The 14,697-nt window shown below is 42.8% G+C and overlaps 1 protein-coding gene across 4 annotated transcripts in view; it reads left to right on the top strand.

The window, feature by feature from the left end:
* Positions 1-14,697, top strand: part of KCNIP4 (potassium voltage-gated channel interacting protein 4) — a 405,696-nt gene that overhangs the window by 362,154 nt on the left and 28,845 nt on the right. For all 4 annotated transcript variants that reach the window (XM_069976475.1, XM_069976474.1, XM_069976473.1 and 1 more), the window contains exons 3-4: positions 6,502-6,571; positions 11,388-11,458. In XM_069976475.1, coding sequence (XP_069832576.1) covers positions 6,502-6,571; positions 11,388-11,458 — 141 coding nt within the window. The remainder of the gene's footprint in view (positions 1-6,501; positions 6,572-11,387; positions 11,459-14,697) is intronic.

Here is a 14,697-nt window from a genome sequence, read left to right as displayed (position 1 = left end):
CCTAAATGTCCTATTACACAAGACGATTATCGTCCGTATTCAGCTGTTACAGCCAATAATCGTCTTGTGTAATAAAATGAATAGCGCTGGCACCGAGCGGGAATGAGGAGCAAATGAGCACTGACAGCACTTGTTTGCTCCTCTCCATTGCACCGTGTAATAGGGGCTTTACACTGTAAACAACATATCTATCTAACTCTCTATTTGTTCTGTTGTCTCCTCACCCCTTGGCCAGGAGACCACTGGGTGATGTCGGTGGTGGGCGGGGTTACAGAAGAGGAGTTACAGATTGCCTGGCAACAGAAGGAACAGAGATCATTTGACTTTGGTCTCAGAAGGCAGGGGGAAAGACAGAGGAGTGGAGAACATGTGGACCAGGCAGTGAGGATTTTCTGCAGCTTCAGGGTATGGGTCAGGATGTGCTGTAGACAAACGGCCCAATTCATGTAATAGAAACCTATCACAAACAAGCTTAGATTATGGATGGGGATTGAACAGGGTTAAATCTTTCTTAAGTGGACTACCCTTCTAACTCCTAAATCTAGGCTCCTAGATTTGGAGTTCAGTGTGACTAAAACAAAGCTCTGTCTACCATACAAATATATAAATAGTTATGACAGAGAAATGAACCTATTAAAATTATGAACAACATGGTAGACACTCTGTTGCAACACTGCAAGTACAAATCAGTCCAAGGCGACTATGGGTAACTGGACAACAGTCCCTAACTTGCGATATGTGAAACACAAGACTAGACAAACTTACAGATAAGGATAGTGGACGAGACACAGAGTCCAAAGACTAATCAGGCCACAGTATCAGAAGTCAGGAAAGCCAAATAATAAAAAGAGTAGTCAGGTACAAGAGCCGAGGTCAGGAAAGCCAGATTACAAGGGTATAACAAGGATAAGGGAGCACTGACATGCTACACAACTAAGCTAATAGTCAGCAAAGTCAGTCAACAAACTGGTGGCATTATATAGGAGGTCAGGGGTCGGGTCAGAATGGAATCGGAACAGAAATCTAGAATCCAGCAAGAGTGAGTGGAAGAACCAGATGTCAATCATCTAAACAAAACAGAGGTTAACTGAGAAGTGACCAGAAGGAACTCAGCAGAGGAGGGACGGGTGTGGCAAGTGAATCAATCAAAAAAGCAGAAGGAGTAGGACAGTGTTCAGACAGAGCTCAGACAAATGCAAATAAAATACAGAATAAGTGCAATTATTGGCCAAAAGTGCAGTCTTGGTCGTACCTTACAAACCAGGGACCGCACCAAGGTTCCAACAGGTACAGTAATAACACATTCACTTTAATAATTTCTATAAACTATAAACGGTATCAGTCTCCACACTGTGAACACGTCTTTCAATATAGTAGATCCTTCTTGTCAGATGAAAAGACACAAGAGTGCGGCAAATGACAGGCACATACAGATTAGAATATACAGCAATTTATAAAGTGATGTGATGATCAACATGAACTGTTCTTTCCTGAGGGAAAATGCAGGCGTGATGGACAATCACTTCGATATGTGCTCAGTAAACAGAGGATGAGATGATTGAAATTAATAGCTCTACATTTCTGTATATATGTTGCAGGAAAATTATAGAATCATGGATTTGATCAAATCCTGGGAAATTATGAAATGACCACACCGTTACATTATTTCTTTGAAGAAAGTCATGGATTTGATCAAATCTGACCCTGACTCTGACCCCCTTAAGGGAAATGATGAAATGAATGAGTTGCCACAGCATTGCTTACCCTATTGGGCCTCCTACTCTCTGTCCACCCTACTGCCTCCATGCCTGCCATGCGGTCCGGTGCCATCTTGGGCCTCCTGCTCCCTGTCCACCCCGCTGCCGCCATGCCTGCGGTGCAGTCCGGTGCCAACCTGGGCCTCCCTGCTTTCCGTCCGCCCTGCCGCTGTGCCTTCCATGAGGCGTAGTCATTTCATCATTTTCCCTGATTCTATAATTTCTCTGCAAATAAATAAATACATATATATATAGAAAAAATAAATAAATAATATATATATATATATATATATATATATATATATGCAAAAAAGGGGTCCGTGGAGCCTCAGTTACGAGTCTCAAAACACGGGAATAGCCAGATATTCCTCTCTCCAGAGAAGGAAGCCCATTGCCAAGGGGTGCCTCCTAGTGGGGAGAGCACCAAACCACCCTGATACGTAGTCCCTCAGGTCCTCACTCTGTTGCGAGCTTTAGGACCTAAATAGGGAAACACCCTGGAGAGAGGGATATCTGGCTATTCCCGTGTTTTGAGACTCGTAACTGAGGCTCCACGGACCCCTTTTTTGCATATTTAAATTTTGTATGGGACAATCAGTGGAGACTCGTAAATGAGTACTCCATTGGAAATTTTTCATTGTTCTCCGTGAGTTCAGTGATTGTTGTGTTTTGTTGGTATATATATATATATATATATATATATATATATATATATATATATAAATAATTCGTTTTTTGTTTAGTTTTTTTCATCCTGATAGCGCCACCCTTATCCATAGGCAATATCTGGTATTGCAGTTCAATCGCATTCTTGTAAGATTCATGTATAAACATGCCTCCACCCCTGTTTTTCCTGAAGTTGGAGGCACAGGCCCCTAGTGGGTGTTGGATTGGGAATTAATATGTCTGAGCTTCGTTGCAAATGTAGAGATTTGCCAAACAGAATACGTACTGTGCAGCCATCCTATTGAATAGGGATGAGGTAAAGTTTTATCAATATATTCTCTGAGGCATTGCCTGTGAAGACTCCATCACAGAGTCACAGGACAATGAAAAAAGCGACTGTCAATCCTCCCTGCCTGTCAATGAGAACATATCATTGGCCTCAGGTGTAGACAGACAATAGGGTAGAATGGGTATAATCCATTGCTTCACACTATCTGGCGGATTGATTTTCTGTACTACTATCCTTGTATATTTATTTCTAAGCCTTAGTGGTTGCTGAGAGTGAAATATCTAGTTATCCTGCTATGGCAGGATCAATGTTTAGTCCCACAGTCTCTGTATTCTAGAGATTATCCTGCTTATATAACTCTTCAGAAGTGGTGGACCTACCATCAAAGTACGGTACAGCTATGGGGACGAGTTGAATTTCTATTGCTTCATTCCCATTGTTCATGGCACTTGACTGACCAGCACTTAAAGTGTACCCATCATTTCAAAGGATTTGTAAGAACCTGCCTGGTTTCCTTAGATAAACCCTTTATAGTGGTGACAAGGTGATTTTTTGACTCTCACTTCTGTTATTGAGCCCCTCAGAGCTCCTTCTCTTGGTGCTGTACAGCTATTTCTCATTCTTTCCATTTCAGGGGCTGTAGTGTGGTATGCCCCCGGGGTGTTGAGACAGAGGTGTCTAGGTGGCTGACTAGGTGGTGAGGTGTGACACTACTTCTATGGTGGTCGGCCAAGATGTAGCTGGTCCCTGAGATGTTGTGTCGTGATGCCAGTGGGCACACAGGTATGGTGGCACACCTGCTTTTATTTTAAAGGGCCATTTACACCTTTTTCCCCTGTGGACAGTGTCCTGCTGGGTTGCTACCAGGGTGATGATATCACGGTGGGCCAAAGTGGTGTAGTGACCCTCCCAGACTCGGAACTGCCACCCACAAAAAGGGGAAATGCCCCAAGGCTGTAGTGTACACTGTGTGGGTGTGAAATGAAGAATCACAGTATCTTTATCATAAATAATCTCGTTTTACTTGAAAGGTACTTTCCCTAGATAGGGCATAATACACCTGATAGTTCCCCTTGATAAAGCACTTGATAAGACACTTGATAAAACGGAAAACAGATCTGTGGTAGGGATGCAGTGAAGAGTACAGTCGTGCTGACTGTATAGCGTATTGAGAGATACTAAGAATCAGAGGAGCAGAGAGGAGGATGTTGTGAGAGTCTCAACCCATGTAGTACTGTGCACTCCCAGGATGTTGGAGGATGAGGTAGAAGAATACTAGAAAAAGAGAATACTTGTGCCCGTGTATTGACCTTTGGGTCTTCACACCACCTAATGCACACCAGTGTTGGGTGAACCGTCCTATGAGGGTGACACAAGGCCCCAGACCTTTTTACCTGGGATGAGTGGAATGCTGAGGATTTCCTGCTGACAACCACGCTGCGAGATAGAGTTCCTAGGCTCTTAACAACTTTGCTCTGTCCAGATCAGTTCCTAGCTTACTGCTGTCTGTGGATACTGTCCTGCTCTGTGAATCTCCTAGTCCACTACGTGGGTTAAGGTTGTCTCTGACTTATCATCTCTTGTGAGGGTTTAACACTGCATAGTGTTGTGTAGCGTTACTGAGAAGAAACTGTATGCTGTGTCTTGTCTTGCTTCCTACCCATACAGGAACATGACCAAGACTGAACTCTTCAGAGTTGGGGGACCTGGCAGAGGGCCAGGGTTTAAGGAGACCACTTTAGAGAGCTTTCTAGCTTGCGTCCTTCCTCTACAATGTCCGAAACGAAAGACTCATGCATTTCCTCTACCCATGTGAATTCCTTCCTCAGCGTATCCAAAAGTGCGCTGTGAGTGGGTGAAGAGTGCAATAGAAAAAGTAAAGAGAGAGGTGATAGAAGAGAAGAAAAGATTCTCATAGGACTACAGATCCATGTGACACACAAATAAACAATAACCCTTTACACACTTTAGCTGTTCAGCATATAAGCACACATACCTTATACAGCGACATCTAGTGGCGAACTTTATCATTACCTTCATCACCAAATGTATACAATAAGTACAGGCTTTTACGAAGGGTGTAACCAATAGCAACACCCGTGGTGGGACACCACAGTAGCAGTAGACACATAGGGGGACATTTATCAATATGCACCCCAGTTATCAATGCCTGCAACCTGCACAGGGCCGGCTGGCTTTACTAAGAAGTGTGCACCTCTTAGTAAATCTGGCCAATGAAAAGGGGGCGTGGCTTTCTATAACAATAATGTACTTGTACACCAGTCTTGATAAATGTCCTCCATAGTTATTTCCTTCCTTGAGTTCCTGTCTAATCTTAGCAGAACACAGAACCTTCTCCTTTCTGCTATGCCATATCATATTGCTGGTAAAAGTGCAAAGGACTTAACAGGTTAGGCTGATGATATAGAAAGTACTTTACTAAAGACAACATGTGAAACGAGGCAGGGTTACTGATGCACTGAAGAGGTTACATAAGGCACTGTGATGCTGCTGAATACAGCAGAATAAAAAGGAGGGGGACATTAGGTACAGGTGGCAGCAGGGAGTACATACCGCAGCAGCAATGAAGGCATTGCACAAAACACTAAAACTGCTGACGCTGAGACAGAACAATGGGAGAGAAGTTGTTTCAAACAGTAATTATTTAAAGGTGTTATATAGCTTTAAAATTATTTGATATCCTCTGGATAGGCCAAAGGTATCAGATTAGTGGGGGTATGGCACCTGACACCCATGCTGATCACCTCTACAATGTTGAACTGCATGAGGTACTTTTAGCCATGGTGCAAGGAACTGGATTGTAGTCTTCCCCACTTGGATAGGCTTTATTGACAGGTCTCTCCCTGTAAACACATATAAAATATATGGGGAGTTCATATTGCATTGGCTTTTAACAATGTTTTTCATATTTATGCAAATATTTATAATATTATCTACCCTGGATTCATGATATTAGTGTATACTTTATTTCCTTTACAGTTATGGCAGCCTCATATTCACTGCATTTACTCCCGACCCCCAGTTAGATCCCCTTATACGTACCTCATACCGCCGAGTCCCGCTGCTGGAGCCAGTCCCGGGACGGACTTATTCATTCTCTATGGACGCCAGACCTCTCTCCAGAGCGCGCGCGCCGGCTTCTGACCGGGATATCTCCATCCCGGGACCGGCTCTAGCAGCGGGACTCGGCGGGATGAGGTATGTATAAGGGGATCTAACTGGGGGTCAGGAGCCTGTCACCCAGGCAGGGGGGGGTGACGGGTCTCCTTTAAAGGCATGAGTCTCATAGTAAATACGGTGTGAGGCAAAGGAGCAGAGATTTAACTAAGGTCCCCCATGACTTCATTGGTACATGCAGTAAAATAGCAACTTTTTTTTAATCCAGATATATACAGCCACCACTTGGGCAGCTTGGTAGCTACTGCATACTGCTTATACATTAAAATCAATTATAAATCAGTATTTAGTAAGCTCTATAGCACCCCCTAGTGCTGCAAGGTATTTTTTTTTTATCATTTGTCTATGCAGGAAACTTTAAACTCTGTATCACAAAATTTTCCCTATAGGGCACGAAGTGCCGAGGATGGAGATAAGTCCCTTCCCTCCACCCTCAGCACAATTTCCGTGATATTAGGAGCTTAATTCATATGCAGCCTAAGGGAAACAGTATGGGAAGACATGAATTTTTTAAATAAAAATAAAAGCCTCAGACCCGTCAGCATACAACATGTCTCATCTCTTCTATTTCCTTGTTTATTTCTTCACCAGGAATGTCCCAGTGGGATTGTCAATGAAGAAACGTTTAAAGACATTTACGCTCAGTTCTTCCCACAGGGAGGTAAGTGGCACTTTATATTTGCGCAGTTTACAGCTAAGATGTATGTAGTTAAATGAGGGCTGCAATGTTAGTAATATTCTACTAAGTAGAAAACAAACACGGAACAACAATATGTCTGTCGAGTAATGATCCATCCCTGAGAAGAACACAGCAGATGCTTGGCAGTAACACTGGCAGCACTAGCGCTAAATATTCTTCAATGTGCCTATTACATCCTCCATTCTGCTCCTTGTATAAGACATAACTAGAATCAAGACAGAGTTGTGTAAAACCTATCCTGCCAACATGTAGGATGCAGATTATTCCATATATCGTCTTCAGATCCTAACAGTAAGAGATGCCATCCCTAATCCTTATCATTAGGAGCAGCCAAGGAGGTTCTGTAAGGTTAGGGTCACAGAGGTGACATACAGTATTATCAATTTCCATTATTGACCTATAATGGCAACAGGAGGCCCCTGTGTATGAACAGTGTACGACTATAATGTCCCTCAGTGGGGTGTGCCAGTCTAGTCATTTTAACACATGTACTACATAACACTTGTAATACATGAGAAGGAATGAGCCTAACTCATTACATGTGATTTAATATATTATTGTATAATTTAAAGGGGTTATTCACAATTATAAAAAATGCAGCTACTTTCTTAGAAAAACAGCACCATGGCATGTGTGATAATACAATTCAGTGACTAGCAAATGAACTCCCAAACTAGGGATAAGAGTCGTGCTGTTTTTGGAAGGAAGCGGACAAGTCTTTAAAGGGTTTGTTCGCCAAAAATGTTTTTCTTTCAAATCAACTGGGGTCAGAAAGAAGATTTGTAATTTACCTCTATTTAAAAAAAAAAATCTCAAGTATTTTAGTACTTATCAGCTGCTGTATGTCCTGCAGGAAGTGGTGTATTATTTCCAGTGTAGAGAGCAGGAGAGTTTTTCTATTGGGATTTGCTACTGATCTGCACAGTTCCTGATATGAACAGAGGTGACAGCAGAGGGCACTGTGTCAGCCTGGAGAGAACACACCACTTCCTGAAGGTCATACAGCAGCTGATAAGTACTGGAAGACTTGAGATTTTTTAATAGAAGTAAATTAGAAATCTTTGGCACTTTCTGACACCAGTTTATTTGAAAAAAAAAAAAAATGTTGAACAACCCCTTTAAGGTAGCAGTCCCTCTTGTTTGAAGCCCCCTTTGCAGCTGCACACTTGCATTCATGGTATCTACCAAAGATCCCTCTATACCTCCATAGTTTAATTTAGTAGAACCTTGATTTATAGGGATCTGTAGATGCTATATACATATAACCTGGAATAGAGGTTTTAGTGACATTCCTGTACAGTTGGATTTGCCCAGGAGACTGCCAGAGAATCCTCATTTGGACCCATCTATTTTTATAATATGTCCTGACTTTGCAATAAAATCATGTGCATTAACACCAAGTCCGATCCAGTCACAGCTTACTAGGAAAAAATGTGCACAGTAGCTCTCCTCCTTAAAGGGGTTATCCAGTGTTGAAAAACATGGCCACTTTCTTCCAGAGACAGCACTGCTCTTGTCTCCAGTTTAGGTGCAGGTTTTGCAACTAAGTTCTATTGAAGTGAATGAAGCCTAATTGCAAACCACACCTGAACTAGAGACAGCAGATCTCATACCCAGCATCCCTTAGTTGTCTGACTAGCTTCCATTTTTGTCCTATGTAACTTTGTCATTGATATGTATAACACTGTATCACTTTGACAAATAAATACAGCAAGATGACAATGATCTGCAGTCGGTCTCCTCTCTCTGTGTACTAAAATAGAAAATGAATGATGATGTTAACATTTAGCAGTGCTCTCTGCCTCCACCTCTCGGCAGCTATTGATCCGTGCATGAAGGTCGATAGGCAGTCAGCAAACGCTAATGTAGAGAAATGAAAAATACTTCAGATTCCCATCTCAGCAATATTGTCTGTTTTATTATGTTATAAGAAAGTGACGACAAGTAACACTGCCATATGTGAATGCCTTATATCGTCTGATTTCTAGACCAAGGCTGAAGTTTATATATATATATATATATATATATATATATATATATATAGGGCAATCTATATGTTCATTCTTGTATCTATAGACAGGGCTTATACACTTAAACTTCTCCAGTTTAGAGGCTTTGGAAGGGCACACTTCTGCTCCAAATAACATGAAAATCGTACAGTGGGTACATTAGATGAAGTACTTTATTAAGTAAAAAATGTGTTAAAAAAGTCATCAATAGGTGGCGCTGTACCTATGCTACTAAAACTACAAATGTTCAATATGTCCTCCTTGGTTTTAAATTATTTTCCATCAGCCAAATCATGTTTTCCAATACTGAATGCAGAGAGTCTGCTATAAATGTGCACTGGCATTACCAATAAATAGTGTTAAATCAGCAGAGGAAGTGATACATTATTTCTTTGCAATTTACTTCATTAGTTGTTTGTTTTTTTTGCCTGTTTTCTATATGAAATACACTGCTGTAAATTTGCCACTAGGTGTCTCACTTACTGGAAACTACAGTCGAGGATCCATCACTAGGGCCATTTGGTCTTTAGTAACAGCAAAAAAAAGAGACCAGATGCAGGAAGTGATGTCAGTTGTCCCTCTGCTCTGCACAGACTGGACTAGTGAAGATGAATGCTGATTGGCCAGCAGCCGAGCATGCCACTGTGCATGCCCCTGTGCTTTGCTGCAGCTGAGTAAACTGACCAATCTAAGGGTCCACCCACCAGCTCAGAGTGAAATGTCATAATTACAACATGCCGGGGAATGCTGTCCCTCAGATCTGAATCTGATACAGGGATGTCATAGAAGACCCCATCCTACAAGAAACCCCATACCAGAAGTCACACAGGGTAGGATAAGATGACTTTTCTGTTAGGAAATAACTCACCTGTGTATTTGTAAAAGTCGCAATTTATGCAAATAAAATACCATTACTGCTATAGGGCCACTTATCTATGACTTTTTGAACAAATATTTTTAATTTAAAAAACGTCATGTGTCGACTATGGAGTAGCAGAATGATCTCCAGTGCCCTCTCAGTTGGAGAGGTGGCTTTTGCAAAATATATATATATATATATATATATATATATATATATATATATATATATATATATATGTGTGTGTGTGTGTTATGCTTTTTGACAGTTCTATTATTGCTCCATATAACATGGCAGAGTTGTAGAGCTTGCTCATGTGATGTATTACTGTAATACTAAACTTCACAGAGGGAGAGAGATATTGATGCTGACTTCAGAGCAATGATCTTATATGATGACACAAAATATAGTGCCAATAGGAAAAACTAATTAGGTTTCTCGTAGACGTTCTGGTGCCTTTAGATGTATAAATGCAAATCACCTTTATAACACGACAGGCTTAGTTACTCTGTACACTGACCCTGAATTTTACTTCATTGTGAAACTTGCGAGTTTGCAGCAAAATCTGCTGCAAATCCATGTAGTGTGAAGTTCAATGGTGTTACATACCCGCAGCAGAATTTTCATTCCACTGCGGATATATGACCCGGCCTGCCGCCCGCACCCGGAGCATACATTACCTGCTTGGCGCCGCAGCTTCGTGTGAGACTTCTGACTCCCGTAGGTCCCCATCAGCCAATCAGTGCTGTACATTTTCATTTAGCTGTGGGTATGAACTTTACACTACATGGATTCGCAGCGGATTTCTCTGCAAACTCGCAGCGTGCAATTCGCTGCGAATCCGGTACGTGTGAAGCTACCCTAATAAGGAAAATGCCTGGAGTAGGCAGAAGATGTTCTCATTAGGTAGACACCTCCAGTAGGTGGACAATTCCCCTATGATTAGTTAGATAGGTGACTCCAGATAATGCCCAATTAGGTAGAAACCAACAGGTAACTCATCCCTGCCTCCCTGCCGTTAGGTAGATGCCCATAGTATCTAGATAATCATGCACCATTAGGTAGATGCCCCCCAGTATCTAGATAATTCTCCCTATTAGGTAGATCCCCCCCCCCCAGTAACTAGATAAATCCCCCTTTAATTAGGTGAAGTCCCCCAGTAGGTATATAATATCCACTCATTAGGTAGATGCCCCCCGTAGGTAGATAATTCCCAACTATATGGTAGATACCGCCAGTAGGTAAATAATCCCCCTATCCCATTAGGTAGATGCCCCCGTAGGTAAGAAATTCCCCTATTAGGCCGGGTTCACACTATGTGAAACACCAGCCATTCTGTGATCGGCCGGGTCACAGAACGGTGTTAGTGAAGATAATCCTGGCCGGTACTGCAGTAACGGCCGCGATCAATAGTAAACTTGCGTTGTGTGAACATGGCCTTAGGTAGATAATCCCCATTTGGTAAATGCCGCCCAGGTAGTTTGATAATCCCACCTCTAATAGGTAGATCCACACTCGAATAGACAATAACCATTGAACTCCCTGCTTTTGTGTAGTACTGTGTGGTGATGCATACATTGTTCGCATTGCCTCTTACTTTACATTCTATGGGGCCTATCTGTGGATAGGTGATACCTTATAATCTTGGGATAACACTTTCCCACATCACCTTCACTTCACTTTACCATAAGCATGAATAGATATCTGGTCACTTACAGAATTGTATTTCATTTTATTATTGTATTTTTACCTATATGTTTTTTTGTATCTCATCTTACCGCTTGTGCCATAAGAAATAATAGAACTTTATCAGCAAATAATTCTTTTTATGATAGTAATTATACAAACATTTACTGGTAAAATATAATCAATATTAATATATACTAATTGTATATATTTTATTTTGTAGATGCTTCGAATTACGCACACTTTCTGTTTAATGCTTTCGACACAGACCACAATGGATCTGTGAGTTTCGAGGTAGGTCATTTACCGTCATATCTGCTATAATAAGGATCTGAGGGTCTATGAACATTTTATATGGTTCTTTGGTAGTGTGGTTATGGTTTATTAATAAAACTAATAATTGCATCAAATTGTTAATAAGTAGAAATGAGCGAACCTTGAGGATGCTTGGGTTCATTCGAACCAGAGCATGCAGCATTTCATTAGTGGTGGCTGAAGAAGTTGGATGCAGCACTCAGGAGTCTTGGAAAACATGGATATGTTGCGGTGAAATGATAAAATCAGTGATTTGATCAAATCCCGGGAAATTATTAAATGACTGCGCCGTTCCATCATTTCCCTAGGGAATTGATCAAATTACTGACGCCTTTCAGGGAAATGATGAAATGAACTCTATCATATCCCCCTACGACATAGAATTCGCTTACTGTATCATCTCTCTGCCCGCCCCCCCCGCCCCCCACGGCCTGTCCGCTCTGCTCCCTGTCGGCCTCCGCCGCCTCTCTTCTCCCCGTTCTGCTCATTTTCCCTGCTACGTGCCTCCTGCTCCCCCGGCCTGTCCGCTCCACCCCCCCCCCCCCCCGCACGCCTGCAGGGAGGTGTGCCGTTCCCCTCCCCGCGACATGCCTCCTGCTCCCCCGGCCTGTCCGCTCTGCTATTCGTCCACCCCAATGCCGTATGCCTGCCAGGAGGTGTGCTGCTCTGCTCCCCGTCCGCCCCCGGTCCCGTCCGCCCCGCCGCCATATGCCTGAAAGGGAGGCGTGCCACTCTGCTTCCGCATCTGCCCTGCCGCCATATGCCTGCCGGGGAGGAGGTGTGCCGCTCTGCTCCCCTGTCCACCTCCACCGCCATATGCCTGCCGGAGTTCCCGTACGCCCCCCGGGCCCCCGCCGCCATACGCCTGACAGGGAGGTGTGCCGATCTGCTCCCCCAACCGCCTCCACCGCCAAAGAAAGAGGCGGGCGACTTCTCGATCGTTCATTCCATCATTTCCCTGAAAGGGGTCAGCCATTTGATCAAATCCCTAGGGAAATGATGGAACGGCGTGTTCATTCCATCATTTCCCGGGATTTGATCAAATCTCTAGTGATTTGATCAAATCCCTGGATTCTATCATTTCACTGCAACAGATAAAGCCTATGGCCTATGGCTGTATCCATGTTTTCCAGGACTCCCTAGGGCTACATCCAACTTCTTCAGCCACCAGTAATCAATACCTCTTGCTCAGGTTTGGACGAAACCGAACATCCTTGAGGTCTACTTATCTCTATTTATAGGTATAAAGCTCACATAACACTGAGGAGGTCATCTATGGAGGTGTCTGATGTCCTGTACCAGTGAATCGTTCTTTTCTATATAGAGTATATCTGGTGGTTCCTAATATCTCTGACGGCTTCATGATATCAGAGAACAGATAATTCAATTTCCTTACCCCCTCTATATACAGCTTACACTTGTGATTACTGCAATGTCATGATGTCATGGAGGTTTTTGAAAACCATTGCAGCTGGGACAAGTCAGTGTTACTATCGATGTCATATCGGCAGCATCCAAGTACATCACCTGGCTGTGTCTGCCTGACCCTGGGAAATGAATGGAGTAGCAGGGTGCACACGTGACCATAATCCTCTAGCGATGGGGGATCAAGACCTCCATTCTAGTAATCGATGGAGCCATGTATTTATAGCAAATCACCAATCAATTCCACCCATTTATGAAGACAGTCCCTATACTGTCACATGCTGTCTAATAAAGGGTTATCCAGGCTCACGGCTGCTTTCCTCCAGCACCCCTCTTGTCTCCAGTTTAGGTGGGGTCTGCAATTAGGTTTATTCGCTAGAGATGAGTGCAACTGGAGTATGGTCGAATCCAATCATTCAGCATTTAAATATCGGTGGCTGAAGAAGCTGGAACCAGCCCCAGAGACTCTGGGAAAACATGTTTTCCTGCATTCCCTAGGGCTACATCCAACTTCTTCAGCCACTGGTATTCAAATGCCGAACAATCTGATTCAAGCATTCTGGAGTTGCGCTCATCTCTTTTATTCACTTCAATGGAACGGAGGTGCAAAGCCCCAGCCAAACTGAAAACAATAGTCATGCTGTTTCTCAAAGAAAGCAGCCATGTTTTTTTAAGCCTGGATAACCCCTTTAAAATTGTAACAAGTTTTTGACCAAACTCGCTCCAGCCCAGACCAACTTATAATTTATGAAAAATTTGCCATTTTGATAAATATAGCACAGGTATAAGTTACTATTGACTGGCAAAACAGTGTGAAAAACTACATCAAATACATAAACAATGATAAATCCCCTGTATAAGACTACATTCCGTATACTGAACCCAATGGATGCAGTGCCGGTTACCCGTGGTATGTGCCGACACACCAATCTGCTAGTTTATCAGCGTATACCACAAACGTTGTGTCAAATCTGTGTGTGTTAATAATTCTCTACAAATTGGCAGCGAACGGAACGTCACTCTGTAGAAATGAAAGTATGGCTTTATTCATGGCTTATCAAGTGAGTTATAGAGAAGGAGCACAAGATGTTACTTTCCAATGAATCATGCCGGGTTGTGCAGATCAGTCATCATTTCATCTGTCATGTATATCTGTTATTGATGTTCTGTAAGATGGTGTCATCTTCAAAGACCTTCTCTTTGCCCTTTGATGTCAGTTTCTAATAGATCCCGACGACCTCGAGAAACAAGAAGTAGAAAAACTTATCAGATGCTTTTTATTTCTGAGAGTTAGATAAAATATGGCAAGTGTTCCTTTATAAAGATAACTTTACTGAGTAGAAAATCGGTCACTTTTATATACTGGAGATTATATACTAATCTTAAACTGACTCTGTACCCACAATCTGACCCCCCAAACCACATGTACATTCGGATAGCTGCTTTTAATCCAAGATCTGTCCAGGGGTCCATTCGGCGGGTGATGCAGTTATTGTCCTAAAAAAAATACTTTTAAGGCTATGTTCACACTACTTAAAACTACGGCCGTAGTTCTTGCCGCAGAACTACGGCCGTAATTTTGCGCTGTGGAACATAGCTTATCTTCAATGGGATCCCAGCCTGGAGCGTACGCACATCGTATACGCTCCGGCCGGGATCTGTGCGGCCCCGCAAATAACTGACAGGTCAGTTTTCTGCGGCCGGAATTCAGTGAATTCCGGCCGCAGAAAGACCGGTCAGTTCCCACAGTGAAGCGAGCGGCTCCAGGCGCTTGCTTCACTGTGTGCTATGGT

This window comes from Dendropsophus ebraccatus, chromosome 7, assembly GCF_027789765.1.
Source record: "Dendropsophus ebraccatus isolate aDenEbr1 chromosome 7, aDenEbr1.pat, whole genome shotgun sequence".
NCBI lineage: Eukaryota > Metazoa > Chordata > Amphibia > Anura > Hylidae > Dendropsophus > Dendropsophus ebraccatus.
Note: the sequence above shows the minus strand (reverse complement) of the source record. Positions and strands in the feature narration are given on the sequence as shown.